The following is a 21,211-nucleotide window of genomic DNA, read 5'->3' as shown; positions in this document are numbered from 1 at the left end:
CTTCTTCAACTCTAAATGCTTCTTCAACCGTGGTGGTTTTAGTAGTGGGTGTGCTGACCTGCTCTTCATAAACAGACACAGTGACTTGAGTTTTTGGAGAAATTTTCTTTACTTCACCCTCTTCCGCTACAGTCATAATTTCAGGGGTGGTTAGGTAAAGTTGAAGCGTAGGAGAAATGGTATCCACACCCGCAGTCTTTACAGTTGTGATGGATTTCTCAACCTTTCTAATCTTTTTCCTCTGCTTTTTGGCTTTGCCCATTATTTTAATGCCATCTGTAGGTGATTCCTTATCAACATCAACATCAACATCCTCTGTTACAATTTCATCCACCTCAACTTCCAGTTTCTTATTTGTGTCAGTCTCTTGAGGTAATAGCAACTGCTCAGAAGCCTCAGACTTTTCCTCTTCAACATATTGCTTTTCTGCAATTACTTCCATTGTCTCAGATTCGGCTGCTTCAGTTGAGGGCGTTTCAATTGCCGATTCCAAATGCACAGGCTCTGCTTCTTCTCTCTCCTGTGCTGTAAGAACGTCTGTGATTAACTCATGCATGTCAATATCAACAATTTCAGATGTAGCTTTGGAAACAATGTCACTTTGTTCTGTTGGCACATCCTCTAGCCTTTTCTCTTGGCCCTCTACTAGTATGCTCTCCACACTCGTTTCAGTGATGAAAACACATTCTTCTGATTTTATTATTGACTCAGCTATTTTACTTGTAGCAGAAGTAGATTCTATCATTATCTCTGTCTCAGGTATTTTACTTTCCATTTCTTTAGAGATTTCTTCGGTGGAACCTTTTGCTTTAATCTCAGATGTACCAAATAATGAAAGTTTTGGTAGCCTGAATGATGGAAGCCTCCAACCCTCTGATTCTGTTTCTTCTTCTGGAGTTTTCACTTTTTCTTCAGACACTGAAATCTCTGTTACTGTATCTGATGTGTCTACATTATCTTTGGATTCCTCTTTCTCTGTTTTGTATGCTGATATTTCTGCTTTCACTGTTGAAATTTCTTCTTTGGATTTCTGAAGAACAATTTGTGGAGCTGCTTCTCTTGGCTCATCCACAGAAGATTTTGTTGTAGCGTCTGTAGAACTAAAGAGTGGAATTTTGAATGTGGGCAATTTAAATCCGAATGACCTTTCTTCCTCTTCTGCTGCTGTAGATATCACTTCGGTAAGGACCATGGAGACATCTTCTAGACTCTCTGCTTTCTTTACACCTTCTTCAGCTCCAACTGCTTCTTCAACCGTGGTGGTTTTAGTAGTGGGTGTGCTGACCTGCTCTTCATAAACTGACACAGTGACTTGAGTTTTTGGAGAAATTTCCTTTACTTCACCCTCTTCCACTACAGTCATAATTTCAGGGGGGGTTTGGTGAATCTCAAGCGTAGGAGAAATGGTATCCACACCAGCCGTCTTTACAGTTGTGATGGATTTCTCAACCTTTCTAATCTTTTTCCTCTGCTTTTTGGCTTTGCCCATTATTTTAATGCCATCTGTAGGTGATTCCTTATCAACATCAACATCCTCTGTTACAATTTCATCCACCTCAACTTCCAGTTTCTTATTTGTGTCAGTCTCTTGAGGTAATAGCAACTGCTCAGAAGCCACAGACTTTTCCTCTTCAACATATTGCTTTTCTGCAACTACTTCCATTGTCTCAGATTCGGCTGCTTCAGTTGAGGGCGTTTCAATTGCCGATTCCAAATGCACAGGCTCTGCTTCTTCTCTCTCCTGTGCTGTAAGAACGTCTGTGACTAACTCATGCATGTCAATATCAACAATTTCAGATGTAGCTTTGGAAACAATGTCACTTTGTTCTGTTGGCACATCCTCAAGCCTTTTCTCTTGGCCCTCTACCAGTATGCTCTCCACACTCGTTTCAGTGATAATAACACATTCTTCTGATTTTGTTTTTGACTCAGCTATTTTACTTGTAGCAGAAATAGATTCTATCGTTAGCTCTGTCTCAGGTATTTTACTTTCCATTTCTGGAGAGATTTCTTCGGTGGAACCTTTTGCTTTAATCTCAGATGTGCCAAATAATGAAAGTTTTGGCAGCCTGAATGATGAAAGCCTCCAACCCTCTGATTCTGTTTCTTTTTCTGGAGTTTTCACTTTTTCTTCAGACACTGAAATCTCTGTTATTGTATCTGGTGTGTCTACATTATCTTTGGTTTCCTCTTTCTCTGTTTTGTATGCTGATATTTCTGCTTTCACTGTTGAAATTTCGTCTTTGGATTTCTGAAGTGCTATTTCAGCAACAATTTGTGGAGCTGCTTCTCTGGGCTCATCCACAGAAGATTTTGTTGTAACATCTGAACTAAAGAGTGGAATTTTGAATGTGGGCAATTTAAATCCGAATGACCTTTCTTCCTCTTCTGCTGCTGTAGATGTCACTTCGGTAAGGACCATGGAGACATCTTCTAGACTCTCTGCTTTCTCTACACCTTCTTCAGCTGTAACTGCTTCTTCAACCGTGGTGGTTTTAGTTGTGGGTGTGCTGACCTGCTCTTCATAAACTGACACAGTGAGTTGAGTTTTTGGAGAAATTTCCTTTACTTCACCCTCTTCCACTACAGTTATAATTTCAGGGGTGTTTAGGTGAAGCTCAAGCGTAGAAGAAATGGCATCTACACCAGCTGTCTTTACAGTTGTGATTGATTTCTCAACCTTTCTAATCTTTTTCCTCTGCTTTTTGGCTTTGCCCGTTATTTTAATGCCATCTGTAGGTGATTCCTTATCAACATCAACATCCTCTGTTACAATTTCATCCACCTCAACTTCCAGTTTCTTATTTGTGTCAGTCTTTCGAGGTAATAGCAACTGCTCAGAAGCCTCAGACTTTTCCTCTTCAACATATTGCTTGTCTGCAACTACTTCCATTGTCTCAGATTCGGCTGCTTCAGTTGAGGGTGTTTCAATTGCAGATTCCAAATGCACAGGCTCTGCTTCTTCTCTCTCCTGTGCTGTAAGAACGTCTGTGACTAACTCATGAATGTCAATATCAACAATTTCAGATGTAGCTTTGGAAACAATAATGTCATCTTGTTCTGTTCGCACATCCTCTAGCCTTTTCTCTTGGCCCTCTACCAGTATGCTCTCCACACTCGTTTCAGTGATGAAAACACATTCTTGTGATTTTGATCTTGACTCATCTATTTTACTTGTAGTAGAAGTAGATTCTATCAACATCTCTGTCTCAGAAACTTTACTTTCTACTTCCGGAGAGATTCCTTTGGTCAAACCTTTTGCTTTAATCTCAGATGTGACAAATAATGAATGTTTTGGCAGCCTGAATGATGATGGAAGCCTCCAACCCTCTGATTCTGTTTCTTCTTCTGGAGTTTTCACTTTTTCTTCAGACACTGAAATCTCTGTTATTGTATCTGATGTGTATACATTATCTTTGGTTTCCTCTTTATCTGCTTTGTATGCTGTTATTTCTGCTTTCACTGTTGAAATTTCGTCTTTGGATTTCTGAAGTGCTATTTCAGCAACAATTTGTGGAGCTGCTTCTCTGGGCTCATCCACAGAAGATTTTGTTGTAACATCTGTAGAACTAAAGAGTGGAATTTTGAATGTGGGCAATTTAAATCCAAATGACCTTTCTTCCTCTTCTGCTGCTGTAGATGTCACTTTGGTAAGGACAATGGAGGCATCTTCTACAATCTCTGCTTTCTCTACACCTTCTTCAGCTCTAACTGCTTCTTCTACCGTGGTGGTTTTAGTTGTGGGTGTGCTGACCTGCCCTTCATAAACTGACACAGTGACTTGAGTTTTTGGAGAAATTTCCTTTACTTCACCCTCTTCCGCTACAGTCATAATTTCAGGGGTGGTTAGGTGAAGCTCAAGCGTAGGAGAAATGGTATCCACACCCGCAGTATTTACAGTTGTGATGGATTTCTCAACCTTTCTAATCTTTTTCCTCTGCTTTTTGGCTTTGCCCGTTATTTTAATGCCATCTGTAGGTGATTCCTTATCAACATCAACATCCTCTGTTACAATTTTATCCACCTCAACTTCCAGTTTCCTATTTGTGTCAGTCTCTTGAGGTATTAGCAACTGCTCATAAGTCTCAGATTTTTCCTCTTCAATATATTCCTTTTCTGCAACTAATTCCATTGTCTGAGATTCAGCTGCTTCAATTGAGGATGTTTCAATTGCAGATTCCAAATGCACAGGCTCTGCATCTTCTCTCTCCTGTGCTGTAAGAACGTCTGTGACTAACTCATGCATGTCAATATCAACGATTTCAGATGTAGCTTTGGAAACAATAATGTCACTTTTTTCTGTTGGCACATCCTCTAGCCTTTTCTCCTGGCCCTCTACCAGTATGCTGTCCACACTCGTTTCAGTGATGAAAACACATTCTTCTGATTTTGTTATTGACTCAGCTATTTTACTTGTAGCGGAAGTAGATTCTATAAACATCTCTCTCTCAGGTATTTTACTTTCCATTTCCGGAGAAAATTCTTTGGTGGAACCTTTTGCTTTAATCTCAGATGTGCCAAATAATGAAAGTTTTGGCAGCTTGAATGATGGCAGCCTCCAACCCTCTGATTCTGTTTCTTCTTCTGGAGTTTTCACTTTTTCTTCAGACACTGAAATCTCTGTTACTGTATCTGATGTGTCTACATTATCTTTGGTTTCCTCTTTCTCTGTTTTGTATGCTTTTTTTTCTGTTTTCACTGTTGAAATTTCTTCTTTGGATTTCTGAAGTGCTATTTCGGCAACAATTTGTGGAGCTGCTTCTCTTGGATCATCCACAGAAGATTTTGTTGTAACATCTGTAGAACTAAAGAGTGGAATTTTGAATGTGGGCAATTTAAATCCGAATGACCTTTCTTCCTCTTCTGCTGCTGTAGATGTCACTTCGGTAAGGACCATGGAGACATCTTCTACAATCTCTGCTTTTTCTACACCTTCTTCAGCTCTAACTGCTTCTTCAACCGTGGTGGTTTTAGTTGTGGGTGTGCTGACCTGCTCTTCATAAACTGACACAGTGACTTGAGTTTTTGGAGAAATTTCCTTTACTTCACCCTCTTCCACTACAGTCATAATTTCAGGGGTGGTTAGGTGAAGCTCAAGCGTAGGAGAAATGGTATCTACACCAGCTGTCTTTACAGTTGTGATGGATTTCTCAACCTTTGTAAGCTTTTTCCTCTGCTTTTTGGCTTTGCCTTTTATTTTAATGCCATCTGTAGGTGATTCCTTATCAACATTAACATCCTCTGTTACAATTTCATCCACCTCAACTTCCAGTTTCTTATTTGTGTCAGTCTCTTGAGGTATTAGCAACTGCTCAGAAGCCTCAGACTTTTCCTCTTCAATACATTCCTTTTCTGCAACTACTTCCATTGTCTCAGATTCAGCTGCTTCAGTTGAGGGCGTTTCAATTGCAGATTCCAAATGCACAGGCTCTGCTTCTTCTCTCTCCTTTGCTGTAAGAACATCTGTGACTAACTCATGCATGTCAATATCAACGATTTCAGATGTAGCTTTGGAAACAATAATGTCACTTTGTTCTGTTGGCACATCCTCTAGCCTTTTCTCTTGGCCCTCTACCAGTATGCTCTCCACACTCGTTTCAGTGATGAAAACACATTCTTCTGATATTGTTATTGACTCAGCTATTTTACTTGTAGTGGAAGTAGATTCTATAAACATCTCTGTCTCAGGTATTTTACTTTCCATTTCGGGAGAGAATTCTTTGGTGGAACCTTTTGCTTTAATCTCAGATTTGCCAAATAATGAATGTTTTGGCAGCTTGAATGATGGAAGCCTCCAACCCTCTGATTCTGTTTCTTCTTCTGGAGTTTTCACTTTTTCTTCAAACACTGAAATCTCTGTTATTTTATCTGATGTGTCGACATTATCTTTGGTTTCCTCTTTCTCTGTTTTGTATGTTGTTATTTCTGCTTTCACTGTTGAAATTTCTTCTTTGGATTTCTGAAGTGCTATCTCAGCAACAATTTGTGGAGCTGCTTCTCTGGGCTCATCCACAGAAGATTTTGTGGTAACATCTGTAGCACTAAAGAGTGGAATTTTGAATGTGGGCAATTTAAATCCGAATGACCTTCCTTCCTCTTTTGCTACTGTAGATGTCACTTCGGTCAGGACCATGGAGACATCTTCTACAATCTCTGCTTTCTCTACACCTTCTTCAGCTCTAACTGCTTCCTCCCCCATGGTGGTTTTAGTTGTTGGTGTGCTGATCTGCTCTTCATAAACTGACACAGTGACTTGAGTTTTTGGAAAAATTTCCTTTACTTCACCCTCTTCCACTACAGTCGTAATTTCAGGGGTGGTTAGGTGAAGCTCAAGTGTAGGAGAAATGGTATCTACACCCACAGGCTTTACAGTTTTGATGGATTTCTCAACCTTTGTAATCTTTTTCCTCTGCTTTTTGGCTTTGCCCTTCACTTTAATGCCATCTGTAGGTGATTCCTTATCAACATCAACATCCTCTGTTACAATTTCATCCACCTCAACTTCCAGTTTCTTATTTGTGTCAGTCTCTTGAGGTATTAGCAACTGCTCAGAAGCCTCAGACTTTTCCTCTTCAATACATTCCTTTTCTGCAACTACTTCCATTGTCTCAGATTCGGCTGCTTCAGTTGAGGGCATTTCAATTGCAGATTCCAAATGCACAGGCTCTGCTTCTTCTCTCTCCTGTGCTGTAAGAACGTCTGTGACTAACTCATGCACGTCAATATCAACGATTTCAGATGTAGCTTTGGACACAATAATGTCACTTTGCTCTGTTGGCACATCCTCTAGTCTTTTCTCTTGGCCCTCTACCAGTATACTCTCCACACTCGTTTCAGTGATGAAAACACATTCTTCTGATATTGTTATTGACTCAGCTATTTTACTTGTAGTGGAAGTAGATTCTCTAAACATCTCTGTCTCAGGTATTTTACTTTCCATTTCCGGAGAGAATTCTTTGGTGGAACCTTTTGCTTTAATCTCAGATGTGCCAAATAATGAATGTTTTGGCAGCTTGAATGATGGAAGCCTCCAACCCTCTGATTCTGTTTCTTCTTCTGGAGTTTTCACTTTTTCTTCAGACAATGAAACCTCTGTTATTGTATCTGATGTGTCGACATTATCTTTTGTTTCCTCTTTCTCTGTTTTGTATGTTGTTATTTCTGCTTTCACTGTTGAAATTTCTTCTTTGGATTTTTGAAGTGCTGTCTCAGCAACAATTTGTGGAGCTGCTTCTCTGGGCTCATCCACAGAAGATTTTGTTGTAACATCTGTAGCACTAAAGAGTGGAATTTTGAATGTGGGCAATTTAAATCCGAATGACCTTCCTTCCTCTTTTGCTACTGTAGATGTCACTTCGGTCAGGACCAAGGAGACATCTTCTACAATCTCTGCTTTCTCTACACCTTCTTCAGCTCTAACTGCTTCCTCCACCATGGTGGTTTTAGTTGTGGGTGTGCTGATCTGCTCTTCATAAACTGACACAGTGACTTGAGTTTTTGGAGAAATTTCCTTTACTTCACTTTCTTCCACTACAGTACTAATCTCAGGGATGGTTAGGTGAAGCTCAAGTGTAGGAGAAATGGTATCTACACCCGCAGTCTTTACAGTTTTGATGGATTTCTCAACCTTTGTAATCTTTTTCCTCTGCTTTTTGGCTTTGCCCTTCACTTTAATGCCATCTGTAGGTGATTCCTTATCAACATCAACATCCTCTGTTACAATTTCATCCACCTCAACTTCCAGTTTCTTATTTGTGTCAGTCTCTTGAGGTATTAGCAACTGCTCAGAAGCCTCAGACTTTTCCTCTTCAATACATTCCTTTTCTGCAACTACTTCCATTGTCTCAGATTCAGCTGCTTCAGTTGAGGGCGTTTCAATTGCAGATTCCAAATGCACATGCTCTGCTTCTTCTCTCTCCTGTGCTGTAAGAACGTCTGTGACTAACTCATGCATGTCAATATCAATGATTGCAGATGTAGCTTTGGAAACAATAATGTCACTTTGTTCTGTTGGCACATCCTCTAGCCTTTTCTCTTGGCCCTCTACCAGTATGCTCTCCACACTTGTTTCAGTGATGAAAACACATTCTTCTGATATTGTTATTGACTCAGCTATTTTACTTGTAGCAGAAGTAGATTCTATAAACGTCTCTGTCTCATGTATTTTACTTTTCAATTCTGTAGAGATTTCTTTGGTGGATCCTTTTGCTTTAATCTCAGATGTGCCAAATAATGAAAGTTTTGGCAGCCTGAATGATGATGATGGAAGCCTCCAACCCTCTGATTCTGTTTCTTCTTCTGGAGTTTTCACCTTTTCTTCAGACACTGAAATCTCTGTTATTTTATCTGCTGTGTCTACATTATCTTTGGATTCCTCTTTCTCTGTTTTGTATGTTGTTATTTGTGCTTTCACTGTTGAAATTTCTTCTTTGGATTTCTGAAGTGCTATTTCAGCAACAATTTGTTGAGCTGCTTCTCTGGGCTCATCCACAGAAGATTTTCTTGTAGCGTCTGTAGAGCTAAAGAGTGGAATTTTGAATGTGGGCAATTTAAATCCAAATGACCTTTCTTCCTCTTCTGCTGCTGTAGATGTCATTTTGGTAAGGACCATGAAGACATCTTCTACAATCTCTGTTTTCTGTACACCTTCTTCAGCTCTAACTACTTCTTCCACCGTGGTGGTTTTAGTTGTGGGTGTGCTGATCTGCTCTTCATAAACTGACACAGTGACTTGAGTCTTTGGAGACATTTCCTTTACTTCACTCTCTTCCGCTACAGTCATAATTTCAGGGGTGGTTAGGTGAAGCTGAAGCGTAGGAGAAATGGTATCTACACCAGCCGTCTTTACAGTTCTGATGGATTTCTCAACCTTTGTAATCCTTTTCCTCTGCTTTTTGGCTTTGCCCTTTATTTTAATGCCATCTGTAGGTGATTCCTTATCAACATCAACATCCTCTGTTACAATTTCATCGACCTCAACTTCCAGTTTCTTATTTGTGTCAGTCTCTTGAAGTACTAGCAACTGCTCAGAAGTCTCAGATTTTTCCTCTTCAAAATATTCCTTTTCTCCAACTACTTCCATTGTCTGAGATTCAGCTGCTTCAGTTGAGGGCGTTTCAATTGCAGATTCCAAATGCACAGGCTCTGCTTCTTCTCTCTCCTGTGCTGTAAGAACGTCTTTGACTAACTCATGCATGTCAATATCAACGATTTCAGATGTAGCTTTGGACACAATAATGTCACTTTGTTCTATTGGCACATCCTCTAGCCTTTTCTCTTGGCCCTCTACCAGTATGCTCTCCACACTCGTTTCAGTGATGAAAACACATTCTTCTGATTTTGTTATTGACTCAGCTATTTTACTTGTAGCAGAAGAAGATTCTATAAACATCTCTGTCTCATGTATTTTACTTTTCATTTCTGGAGAGATTTCTTTGGTGGAACCTTTTGCTTTAATCTCAGATGTGCCAAATAATGAAAGTTTTGGCAGCCTGAATGATGGAAGCCTCCAACCCTCTGATTCTGTTTCTTCTTCTGGAGTTTCCACTTTTTCTTCAGACACTGAAATCTCTGTTATTGTATCTGATGTGTCGACATTATCTTTGGTTTCCTCTTCCTCTGCTTTGTATGCTTTTATTTCTGCTTTCACTGTTGAAATTTCTTCTTTGGATTTCTGAAGTGCTGTCTCAGCAACAATTTGTGGAGCTGCTTCTCTGGGCTCATCCACAGAAGATTTTGTTGTAGCGTCTGTAGAACTAAAGAGTGGAATTTTGAATGTGGGCAATTTAAATCCGAATGACCTTTCTTCCTCTTCTGCTTCTGTAGATGTTACTTCTGTAAGGACCATAGAGACATCTTCTACAGTCTTTGCTTTCTCTACACCTTTTCCCCCTTTAACTGCTTCTTCAACCGTGGTGGTTTTACTTGTGGGTGTGCTGACCTGCCCTTCATAAACTGACACAGTGACTTGAGTTTTTGGAGAAATTTCCTTTACTTCACCCTCTTCCACTACAGTCCTAATCTCAGGGGTAGTTAGGTGAAGCTCAAGCGTAGGAGAAATGGCATCCACACCAGCCGTCTTTACAGTTGTGATGGATTTCTCAACCTTTGTAATCTTTTTCCTGTGCTTTTTGACTTTGCCCTTTACTTCAATGCCTTCAGTAGATGCTTCATTATCAACATATACATCCTCTGTTACTATTTCATCCACCTCAACTTTTAGTTTCTTTTCTGTGTCAGTTTCTTGAGGTATTGGCAACTGCTCAGAAGCCTCAGACTTTTCCTCTTCCATGTATTCCTTCTCCACAACTACTTCCATTGTCTCAGATTTGGCTGTTTTGGTTGAGGGTGTTTCAATTGTAGATTCCAAATGCATAGACTCTGCTTCTTCTCTCTCCTGCGCTGTAAAGACATATGTGACTAACTCATGCCTGTCAAGATCAACGATTTCAGAAGTAGCTTTCAAAACAATAATGTCACTTTGTTCTGTTGGCACTTCCTCTAGGCTTTTCTTTTGGCCCTCTACCAGTATGCTCTCCACGCTACTTTCAGTGATGTAAACAAATTCTTTGGGTTTTGTTATTGACTCAGCTATTTCACTTGTAGTGGATGTAGATTCTATGACCATTTCTTTCTTAGTTATTTTAATTTCACCTTCTGGAGAGATTTCTTTGGAGGAACCTTCTGCTTTTACTTTAGATGTGCCAAATATTGACAGTTTTGGCAGACTGAATGATGGAAGCTTCCAATCCTCTGATTCTGTTTCTTTTTCTGGAGTTTTCCCTTTTTCCTCAGACACTGAAATATCTGTTATTTTATCTACTGTGTCTACATTATCTTTAGTTTCCTTTTTCTCTGCTTTGTATGTTGTTATTTCTGCTTTCACTGTTGAAATTTCTTCTGTGGATTTCTGAAGTGCTGTCTTAGCAACTGTTCGTGGAGCGGCTTCTCTGGGCGCATCCACAGAAGATTCTGTTGTAACGTCTGTGGCACTAAAGAGTGGAATTTTAAATGTGGGCAACTTCCATCCAAATGACCTTTCTTCCTCCTCTACTACTGTAGTTGTCACTTCAGTAAGGACCATGGAGACATCCTCTACAGTCTCTGCTTTCTCAACACCTTCTTTAGCTTTAACTGCTACTTCTCCCGTGGTGGTTTCAGTTGTTGGTTTGCTGACTTGTACCTGTTCTTCAGAAACTGAAACAATGACTTGAGTTTGTGGAGAAACTTCCTTTGCTTCACCCTTTTCCGCTACACTCCTAATTTCAGGGGTGTTTAGGTGAAGCTCAAGAGCAGGAGAAATGGTTTCTACACAAGCTGTCTTTAAAGTTGTGATGGTTTTCTCAATCTTTGTACTCTTTTTCCTGTGCTTTTTGGCTTTGCCCTTTACTTTCATGCTTTCTGTAGGGGATTCTTTATCAAAATCAACATCCTCTGGTACAGTTTCATCCATCTCAACTTTCAGTTTCTTATCTGTTTCAGTCTCTTGCGGTATTGGCAACTGCTGAGAAGCCTCAGACTTTTCCTCTTCAATGTATTCCTTTTCTGCAAATGCTTCCTTTGTCTCAGATTCCGTTGCTACCATTGAGGGTGTTTCAATTGCAGATTTCAAATGCACATGCTCTGCTTCTTCTCTCTCCTGTGCTGTAAGAATGTATGTGACCAACTCATGCATGTCAATATCAAAGATTTCAGCAGTTGCTTTTGAAACAATAATGTCACTTTGTTCTTTTTGCACATCCTCTAGGCTTTTCTCTTGGCCCTCTACCAGTATGCTCTCCACACTCGTTTCAGTAAGGAAAACACATTCTTCTGATTTTGGTATTGACTCAGCTATTTTACTTGTAGAGGAAGTATATTCTATGACCACGTCTTTCTCACTTATTTTTCTTTCACCTTCTGGAGAGATTTCTTTGGGGGAACCTTCTGCTTTCACCTCAGATGTGCCAAATAATGAAGGTTTTGGCAGCCTGAATGATGGAAGCTTCCAACCTTCTGATTCTGTTACTTCTTTTGGAGTTTTCACTTTTTCTGCAGACACTGAAATCTCTGATAGTGTATCTGATGTGTCTGCAATATCTTTGGTTTCCTCTTTCTCTGATTCATATGCTGTTATTTCTGCATTCACTGTTGAAACGTCTTCTGTGGATATCTGAAATGCTGTCTTAGCAACAGTTTGTGGAACTGCTTCTCTGGGCTCATCCACAGAAGATTCTGTGGTAATGTCTGTAGCACTAAAGAGTGGAATTTTAAATGTGGTAAATTTAGATACAAATGACCTCTCTTCCTCTTCTGCTACTATCGATGCAATTTTGGTAAGGACGGTGGAGACACCTTCTTCAGCTTTAACTACTACTTCATCCGTGATGGTTTTAGTTGGCGGTGTGCTGACTTGTATCTGCTCTTCATAAACTGACACAGTGACTTGAGTTTGTGGAGAAACTTCCTTTAGGTCACCCTCTTTTACTATAGTCTTAATTTCCTTTGTTACTATTTCGTTCACCTCAAATTTTAGTTTCTTATCTGTGTCAGTCTCTGGAGGTATTGGCAATTGCTTAGAAGCCTCAGACTTTTCCTCTTCAGTAAATTCCTTCTGCACAACTACTTCCATTGTCTCAGATTTGGCTGCTTCAGTTGAGGGCGTTTCAATTGCAGATTCCAAATGCACAGGCTCTGCGTTTTCTCTCTCCTGTGCTGTAAGAACATCTGTGACTAACTCATGCCTTTCAATATTAACAATGTCAAAGAGAGTTTTGGAAACAATAATGTCACTTTGTTCTGTTTGAACTTCCTCTAGGCTTTTCTCTTGGCCCTCTAACAGTGAGCTCTCCACGCTAGTTTTGGTAATGAAAACAATTTTTTCTGACTTAGTTATTGACTCTGCTATTTCTTTTGTAGGGGATGCAGATTTTAAAACCACCTGTGTCTCAATTATTTTACTTTCACCTTTTGGAGAGAGTTCTGTGGATGAAACTTCTGCTTTTACTTCAGATGTGCCAAATAATGACAGTTTTGGCAGCCTGAATGATGGAAGCCTCCAACCCTCTGATTCTGTTTCTGCTTCTTTAGTTTTCTCTTTTCCTTCAGACACTGAAATGTCTGCTATTGTATCAGCAGTGTCTACATTATCTTTGGTTTTCTCTTTCTCTGCTTCGTATCTTGTTATTTCTGCTTTCACTGTTGAAATTTCTTCTGTGGATTTCTGAAGTGCTGTCTCAGCAACAATTTGTGGAGCTGCTTCTCTGGGCTCATCCACAGAAGATTCTGTTGTAACATCTGTAGCACTAAAGAGTGGAATTTTGAATGTGGGCAACTTCCATCCAAATGACTTTTCTTTTTCCTCTTCTGTGGTAGTTGTCACTTCAGTAAAGGCCGTGAAGACATCTTCTACAGTCTCTACTTTCTCAACACTCTCTTCAGCTTTAACTGCTTGTTCTACAGTGGTGGTTTCAGTTGTTGGTGTGCTGACTTGTACCTGCTCTTCCCAAACTGACACAGTGACTTGAGTTTTTGGACAAACTTCCTTTACTTCACCCTCTTTGGCTACTATCTTAGTTTCAGGGGTGGTTAGGTGAGGCTCAAGCATAGAAGAGATGGCTTCTACACCAGCCGTCTTTACAGTTGTAATGGTTTTCTCAACATTTGTAATCTTTTTCCTGTGCTTTTTGACTTTGCCCTTTACTTTTGTACCTTCTGTAGTTGATTCCTTATCAACATCCTCTGTTACTACTTCATCCTCCTCAACTGTCAGTTTCTTATCTGTGTGAGTCTCTTGAGGTATTGGCAACTGCTTAGAAGCCTCAGATTTTTCCTCTTCAGTGTATTCCTTCTCCACAACTACTCTCGTTGTTCCAGTTTTGGCTGCTTTGGTTTTGGGCATTTCAATTGCAGATTCCAAGTACTTAGGCTCTTCCTCTTCCTTGTCTTCTACTGTGAGAACATCTAACTCATGCCTGTCAATATCAGCAGTGACATAGATCGTTTTGGAAGCAATACTGTCAGTTTGTTCTGCTCTGCCTAGGACTGGAACTTCAAATGACAGTTGTGAAGCTTTCCAAGCACTTTCCATTTTCTCTAGGATTTTCTCTTGACCCTGTAGCAGTGCACCCTCAACCAAAGTTTTGGTGTCAGAAAAACTTTCTTTTAACTTTGCTTTTGACTCATCTATTTCCCTTTCATCAGATTTAGTGGTTTCAGCCTCTGTGATCATCTCTGTCTCAGTTATCTTACTTTCAGCTTCAGGGGAGATTTCTTTGGACACATCTTCTGCTCTTACCGCAGTTGAGTCAAATAATGAAAATGTTGGCAGTCTGAATGTTGGAAGCTTCCAACTGTCCGATTCTGTTTCTGTTTTTGGAGCTTTTACTTCTCCCCCAGACACTGAATTCTCTGCTTTCATATCTGCCATGTCTGCATTATCTTTGGTTTCTTCTTGCTCAGCTTCGTATGCTGTTATTTCTGTTTTCATGGTTGAAATATCTTTTGTGGATTTCTGAAATGCTGTCTCAGCAATTTTAATTGTGGGTATATTCCTTCTAGATGTCCCTTCTTCCTCCTGTATATGTTGGATAAATTCTTTAGTTTTAACAGCTGTGTCTTGCAATGCTGTGCTTTCTTTACTTGCTTCAATGTCTGTTACTGTTTCACCAATTTTGTTTTTGTCCCCTTTTCTCCCAAAACTAGGTATTTTAATAGAAGGTAATTGAAATTTCAAACTAGTGGATGTTTTATTTTTTTTTAAATTCAACTGCAAAGTTTCTTGGTCACCACTGGTTTCTCCACTTGCATCTAATGATGACAAGTCCATTTTTGAATTTCCCTGATCAATAATTCCACTAGATTGTCCCTCTGTGTTTTCAGTGATATTCAAACTAATAGTCTGCATTTGATAATTTGGAAATTCTATTTTATTTGAAAAATCTTTATCCCAAGTTCCACTGTATTCCTCATTGCCAGTTAAGTCAATAATATTTTCCATGAATATATTTTCAAATTTTTCAGTGTCAAGAATTTGACTGTGGGCAGGTTCTGTCTCTATTGTTGTCTGTTCTACATGTATGTCTTCAGTATGTTTCAAAGCTTGTTTAGATTTTCTTGAAGTTCCTAAAAGTTCCAGTTTAGGCATTTTGATTTTGGCAAGGTAACCTTTGCTTTTTGATACCTCTGAAAACCTGTATTCTGCTTCGGGGACACCTCTGTCTTCGTCTGGCGTGTCTCCCACTGTCACATCATCAGACTGTGTTTCTGCAGAACTGTCAGATTCCTCATGCTTTTTAGGCATTTGAACGTCAGATTTTTTTGACTGAGAAACTTTTTTAGACTTCTTTTTAGACTTTTTAGTTTTATCTGGTTTAGGTTTTTGTTCAATGTAATTTTCTTTCTCATTCTCTGACTCACCAAGCTTTGCCTCAACTTGTGTTTTTACTTCAATTTTACTTTGCTTCATATCTTTATCATCAGTATAAATGTTTCCATCCTGAATTTCAGGTAAACCTGTACTAATATATGTTCTTGTTAATGATTTTTCAATAAGTTCCCTATCGGCCACTTTGACTAACTCACATTCTAAATCACCGTCTATTTTTAAAACTGATATGTCGTCAACATTTTGCATATCAGGTGTTACCTCTGCTTTAAATGGTCTATATAGCTCTACCTTTGGCATCTTAACTTTCACACTTTGCTTCATTACCACACCAAGCCCAGATTTTTCTTTTTCCAATGTGTCATCTATATCTGCTGATACAGGAGTTGATCGGTCCTCCATTTTAGTCTCAGAAACATCCAGATTTTCTTTATGGGAAGCCTCTTTCCCTGTCTTTGTTTTTAGTATCTTCTTCTTTTTCTTTTTGCTTTTAATTACTTTTAGGTCTTTCAGATTGATGTCATTGTTAGTCTGTTCTAGCACAGGATGCAACTTTTCCATATCAGTTTCTTCACAGCTTAGTCTGCCCCTTAGACCACTCATACTGAATGATGGTAGTTTTACAGATGGCAGTTTGAATGGGCTACCAAACTTTTCTATATCACTGTCTTCAGATGTTAATTCAGTTCTCTTGTTAACTTCTTGTGTGTCTGGAAACTCCTGGGATTCAGACGCTGCTTTATCTGTGCTGGAAATTTCTGCTTCAGTTATTAACTGAACATTAAATTTCTCTTCTTCTGTATATTTTTTGCCATCAATGCCATCTTCAGTTTGATGACTGGTTGACACGTCTGCTTTCATTTTCTCAGATGTGCTAAACTTTGGAATTTTTGTAAAAGGTCTTTGCATTTTCCAGCTTTTTGAATCTGTGTTCCCTCTTGGTTCCACTTGTAAAGTATCCAAATTTGAAATTTCTGACATGTCCTCCTCACCTGCACTTTCTGTTGTCTCTGAAATTATGTTACTAGTTTCTTCAAGATTTTCACCACCTAATTTTGCCAGCCCTAGCTTTGGCATTTGAAAATAAGGCAAGGTGGTCTTCCTTTTCTCTCTTTGCACATTTGTTAAATCAGTAGCAATATCAGGCAATATGTCTTGTTTATTGGTGTTTAAAACATTTATCTTACTTTCTCTTTTAAAATCCTCTGACATTGTTTGAAATTTTTCATATTCTAGCTCATTATTTGCATATTGTACATTTGTTGATACAGTATAGTGTCCCCTTTGCCCTTTAAATTTTGGAAGGGAAACCCCAATTTTTGGTAATTTCATTTTTGTTTTATTTTCTGCACTTTGTATGTTGTCAGTAGGTAAATCTTTAAGGTCACTATCTTTGTCATCTAGGTTTTTTATCTTGCTATCTTCGTCTCTGATGTCCACATAATCTTCTTTGACTTCCATCTTACCATCTGTATAATAGGTTGCTCTTTTTGTAAGTGAACCAAAAGAAGGAAGTTTAAACCTGGGCATTCTTAACAAACTTTCCTTGTGTTCATCTTCTGCATCTGCAGATTTTATTTTATAATCTAAAGCTACACTGGTACCGCCCGTTTCCTGACCTTCAGTGATTTCTTCTACAGAAATAATCTGCTTTGAAGAAATATCTGTGGTTGATTTTTTTTCTTCAGATCTTTGAAAAGCACTTCCAGAAGCAATTGGCTTTCTAATTTTAACATCAAATGACTTTGCGTCAAATGTTCCTGTCTCACCTGTCAGAACTATTTCTTGGGTCTGATTTTGTATATAATTATCATCTGCTTCAGGTTTACTTTTATAAAAATCAGTTTTTTGGATATTTACTGATGGAATGTTTACCTTATCATCAGTTTTTACATTTGCTTGTGTAAATAAGACTTTTTGATCTGCATCAGTTCTAACAGTCTGACTTTTGCTTGGACCCATTTGTACAGAAAATGGGATTGATTCATCTACTGGAAATTGTCCCTCCACTGTTGAAACAGACATTTTTGATCTCAGTTTCTTAATTCCAATTTTGTCTACAGATTGATCTTCATTTACATATGTTTGTGGCAATATATGGCCATCAAGATCTACAGATGAGTCGTTTTTAAGCATGTACAAATTTGCAGCATCTAATTGATCTTCACTTTCAGATCTAACTGATTTTCTGTAAAGTTTAGGTAGCTTGGGCATTTTTATAATAGGCATTTGCAGTTTCCAACCTAACACCTCCGACTGTTGATCAGGGGGTTTTTCTTTGATAGAAGACTCTATGAATGTAAGATCAGAATCTTCCTGCTGTGAGACACCAAATGAGGGCCCTTTGAAAATGGGCAGTTGAAGTTTAATGTCAGAGTCATACGGCAATTCTTTGACACCAAAAGCAACTGAGTTTATATCAACGAAAACATCTCCATGGTCAGGTTTTTGCAAAGAAGAAAAGTCAGTACTTACTTTTTCTCGTCTGTCTATGTTGAACTGGGTTTCATAGGTACCTGTGTAATGTTCTTTGTGTGCATCCATGCTGATTGGGCCATATAGGGTTCCTTTCTGTGCTTGAAAAAGCTCTGTGGATTTTTCCAACTGTTTCTTCTTCTTTTTGCTTTTCCTCTGTTTGAATCCTGATGGTTCTTCTGTGGTGGGGCTTGAAGCGTCATCAGAAATTTCAGGCTGGCCTTTATTTGTCTCAGTAGGTCTTAGAAACTCTTCTTTTGTGGTTAATTGTGTTATTGGTATTTCAGTTGCAGCTGTTGCAATGTTTTCCTTTGATGCCCTTTCATATCGCCTTTGAATTGGTGACACCTTGCAGGGTGATGGTAGATTTTTTTCTTTAACAATTATTACTTCAACATCTGGATGTAAGTTTTTCCTTTCCAAACTTGCAGTCTCTCTACTAGATGAAGAGATTGTGGAGTGTAGTGACAAGCCTTTTTTCATCTGTGTTTTTGGAGTATCATGATGTTCTACACTAACGTTTATGCTGCTGTCCAAGCTTCTCTTCTCTTTTGACCTATCAGGAGGTCCTTTTCTGTTTTTCATTTCAATCACCTGATTGTTTAATGTTGCTGTCTGACTGTGAATAGTGTTTCCTGACAACTCTTGTTGATATTGCTTTTCTTTTTCTGTGACAAATATTTCATCATCATACAAGTTAGCCTCTGTGACTTTTGAAGAAATGTCTAGACTTTCATCTTCATTAGTCTCTGATGTACTTTGAGATCGCCGATGGCCTAAAAACTTAGTATTGGTCAAGGACTGAAATTTAGGCCAGGAAAGCCTGTCTTTTTTTGAACGTTTTTTCTTATGTTCTCTTTTTCGGACTGTTTGTTCTTCAGACTTTTCAGATATTATGGTAGAATCATCCTTATCCTAACAGGCAAAAGATCAGAATCGCTGTTATTAGGTTACAGTCAATTTAAAGGCATATGTGGTTATTACACATACAATACATGCAAGACTTCCCATTGGACTCATGTCTGGAGGTAAAACAAATCTCAAACCCCTAAACCGGGTTTACTTTGGCATGTGTTAGTAAAACTGCATATCACAACTACTTAAGTTTATCCAGGTAAATTATACCTTTTTTTCAGGACAAATTGGGTGCTTATTTGGTAACGAATGGTAATTGATATATACTGATTTTTTATTATCAAAGGAAACATTATTGGTTGAACTGGATGGACTTTTTTTTTAACCAGACTATGTACTGTAACTATAAAAACTGGCCCAAAATTAAAAAAAAAGAAAAATATATAAATATTTTTTCTAAATTTAGCTGTAAACTTCTTGCAGTTACAATGACCCACCAACATAAATACCCTTGAAATAAATTCTCCTACTATAGCACATAAGTATTTTTTGTTGTTTGTACCCAAATAGCCTAGAAACAATGGTGAATGGACATTTTTTTAACCCTACAAAACACACTCATACTAACACTAAAAAACAAAACTTTTTTTAAATCCTAAAACACACTGACCCTGACCTTTGGCCATGACCTTGACCGAGACTCTAACTTAGATCAAGCCCTGATCTGGCTATTTTACATGTATTTATTTTTACACCCACTTTTTATTATGTTTCTACTTTTCTCCTCTGACTAGGAGAAAAAAAATCCAATGTATCTTTTTCTCCATTCAGAGGGGAAAAACTGTACAGGTACGGGTTTCACTGAGTGATCACTGTGATAACAAATCACAGGCTATCACAGTGATCAAGCGATCGAAAGCCAGTCCTTCTGGTTCCCAGTCGCTTCCAGCACAAACCTGTGGCACCTCAGAAGAAGGCCCACTTCCATAAAAAGGCATGTACAGTATGTGTGAGCTTGGTGTAAATGGGTCAACAATTACCCTTTTCACCTGTTTCATACATGGTCACTTTTATTCATTTCCTAAGTTTTATGCAGAATTAATAATTCTTAAGGATTATTTGTAAAGGAGTAGATAGATATTTGGGAAGAACTATCTCAAATGTAAAACCACTTTTTATGGGCCTTGATTTAGCATGCCTAATGCATGCAATGTAGATACTCTCCTAAAAGGGCAGAAGAGAAGTAGTTTTGTGATGGGTTTAGTATGGCTTTATCAACTACTGTCTTTTAAAGTCTGCTATGGTAACTTGAATCATAATGGCCCCAATATATTATTGCTGTGATCTATCTGAAGAAGTGAAAAAGTCAAAGACCTGTAGTTGGGCTAATCTAAATATTATTTACAAATATATAATTGTCTGCAATTTAAAAGTGGTATTATATCCATAAACAAAAAATTATTATACGGCGGCTTACCAATTCTTAAATATGATGACTGCATTCGTTTTCTTTTTAATGATTTTCTTCCATTTATTTCCACCTGTTGATCCTGTTTTAGAGCACGTTCACCCAAAGTGGAAACACTCTAAGATAAGAAGTGCATTAATGACTGGATCACCAGGTGAAAATAAAGGAAAAAAAGACTAAAGAAAGAAAGAAAACAAATGCAGCCACAACTTTATGGTTGGTAACCAATAAAAACACTGAGCCTAAATAACAAAAAGATGAAAACGTAAAGTAAACCAAAAGCAGCTACTCAAAACAACATATCATACATTAAAGTATTATTGTTTTTTTCTTAAAGCATAAAACCTAAAATAAAATCACTCACATTTTAAAAATGTCAGTGGAACTCACACCATCCAAAAATGCCAGTAGACCTACAGAGACAGCCACGGGTGTATATGTTGACGTCAGCGCTCAACGCCATTTGGCATATTGCCTTTGTCGGTTGCATTATTAAAACATTATTAAACTATGGGAAGCTATTTTTTCTCTTTTTTGGGTACTCACTTTAATCACTTAAGTAAAGTTGTATATATCAGTCTTATGATAAAGGAAGCTAACAGCCGTGACTTATATAGTCGATTTGACAAATTGGAAAATACAAAGGAGTCACTACTGGTGGATATTGACGGTGGTGGATGAGAATCTTTAGCCTTCCTCCCACATAAGGTTATTCATCCAGAGTCTACCGAGCAGTTGTAGTCTGATGCTTGTGAGAGGATAGTGCTAATTATGCACTTGCAAAATGTGAGTGGTGGGTTTTTGTTTGGCTTTTATATTTGTATTCCCATTACTACTCTATGTGAAGCTATTTTCTCTCTTTTGGGTACTTACTCCAACTTTCTGAGTTAAGGCAGATACATCAGACTTATAGTACAAGTATCTAAAAGCTGTGTCCATGTACTGTAACATACGTGTGTGACATATACAGCTGGTCTGTTCAAATTGGAAGATATATGGGATCGTCGGGAGCCTCATAACACCAAATGTGCAATTAGACCTTCGTATAA

General features: G+C 38.4%; 1 protein-coding gene across 1 annotated transcript in view; it reads right to left on the bottom strand.

The window, feature by feature from the left end:
* The window catches only part of AHNAK2 (AHNAK nucleoprotein 2), a 134,016-nt gene that overhangs the window by 29,405 nt on the left and 83,400 nt on the right, over window positions 1-21,211 (bottom strand). Inside the window, exon 7 of the mRNA XM_082275852.1 lies at window positions 13,606-18,754. Coding sequence (XP_082131978.1) covers window positions 13,606-18,754 — 5,149 coding nt within the window. The remainder of the gene's footprint in view (window positions 1-13,605; window positions 18,755-21,211) is intronic.

Source organism: Pelophylax lessonae (assembly GCF_965119305.1).
Source record: "Pelophylax lessonae genome assembly, chromosome: 13".
NCBI classification, from domain to species: domain Eukaryota; kingdom Metazoa; phylum Chordata; class Amphibia; order Anura; family Ranidae; genus Pelophylax; species Pelophylax lessonae.
The sequence above is the reverse complement of the archived record's forward strand: the minus strand, read 5'-3'. Positions and strand labels throughout refer to the sequence as shown.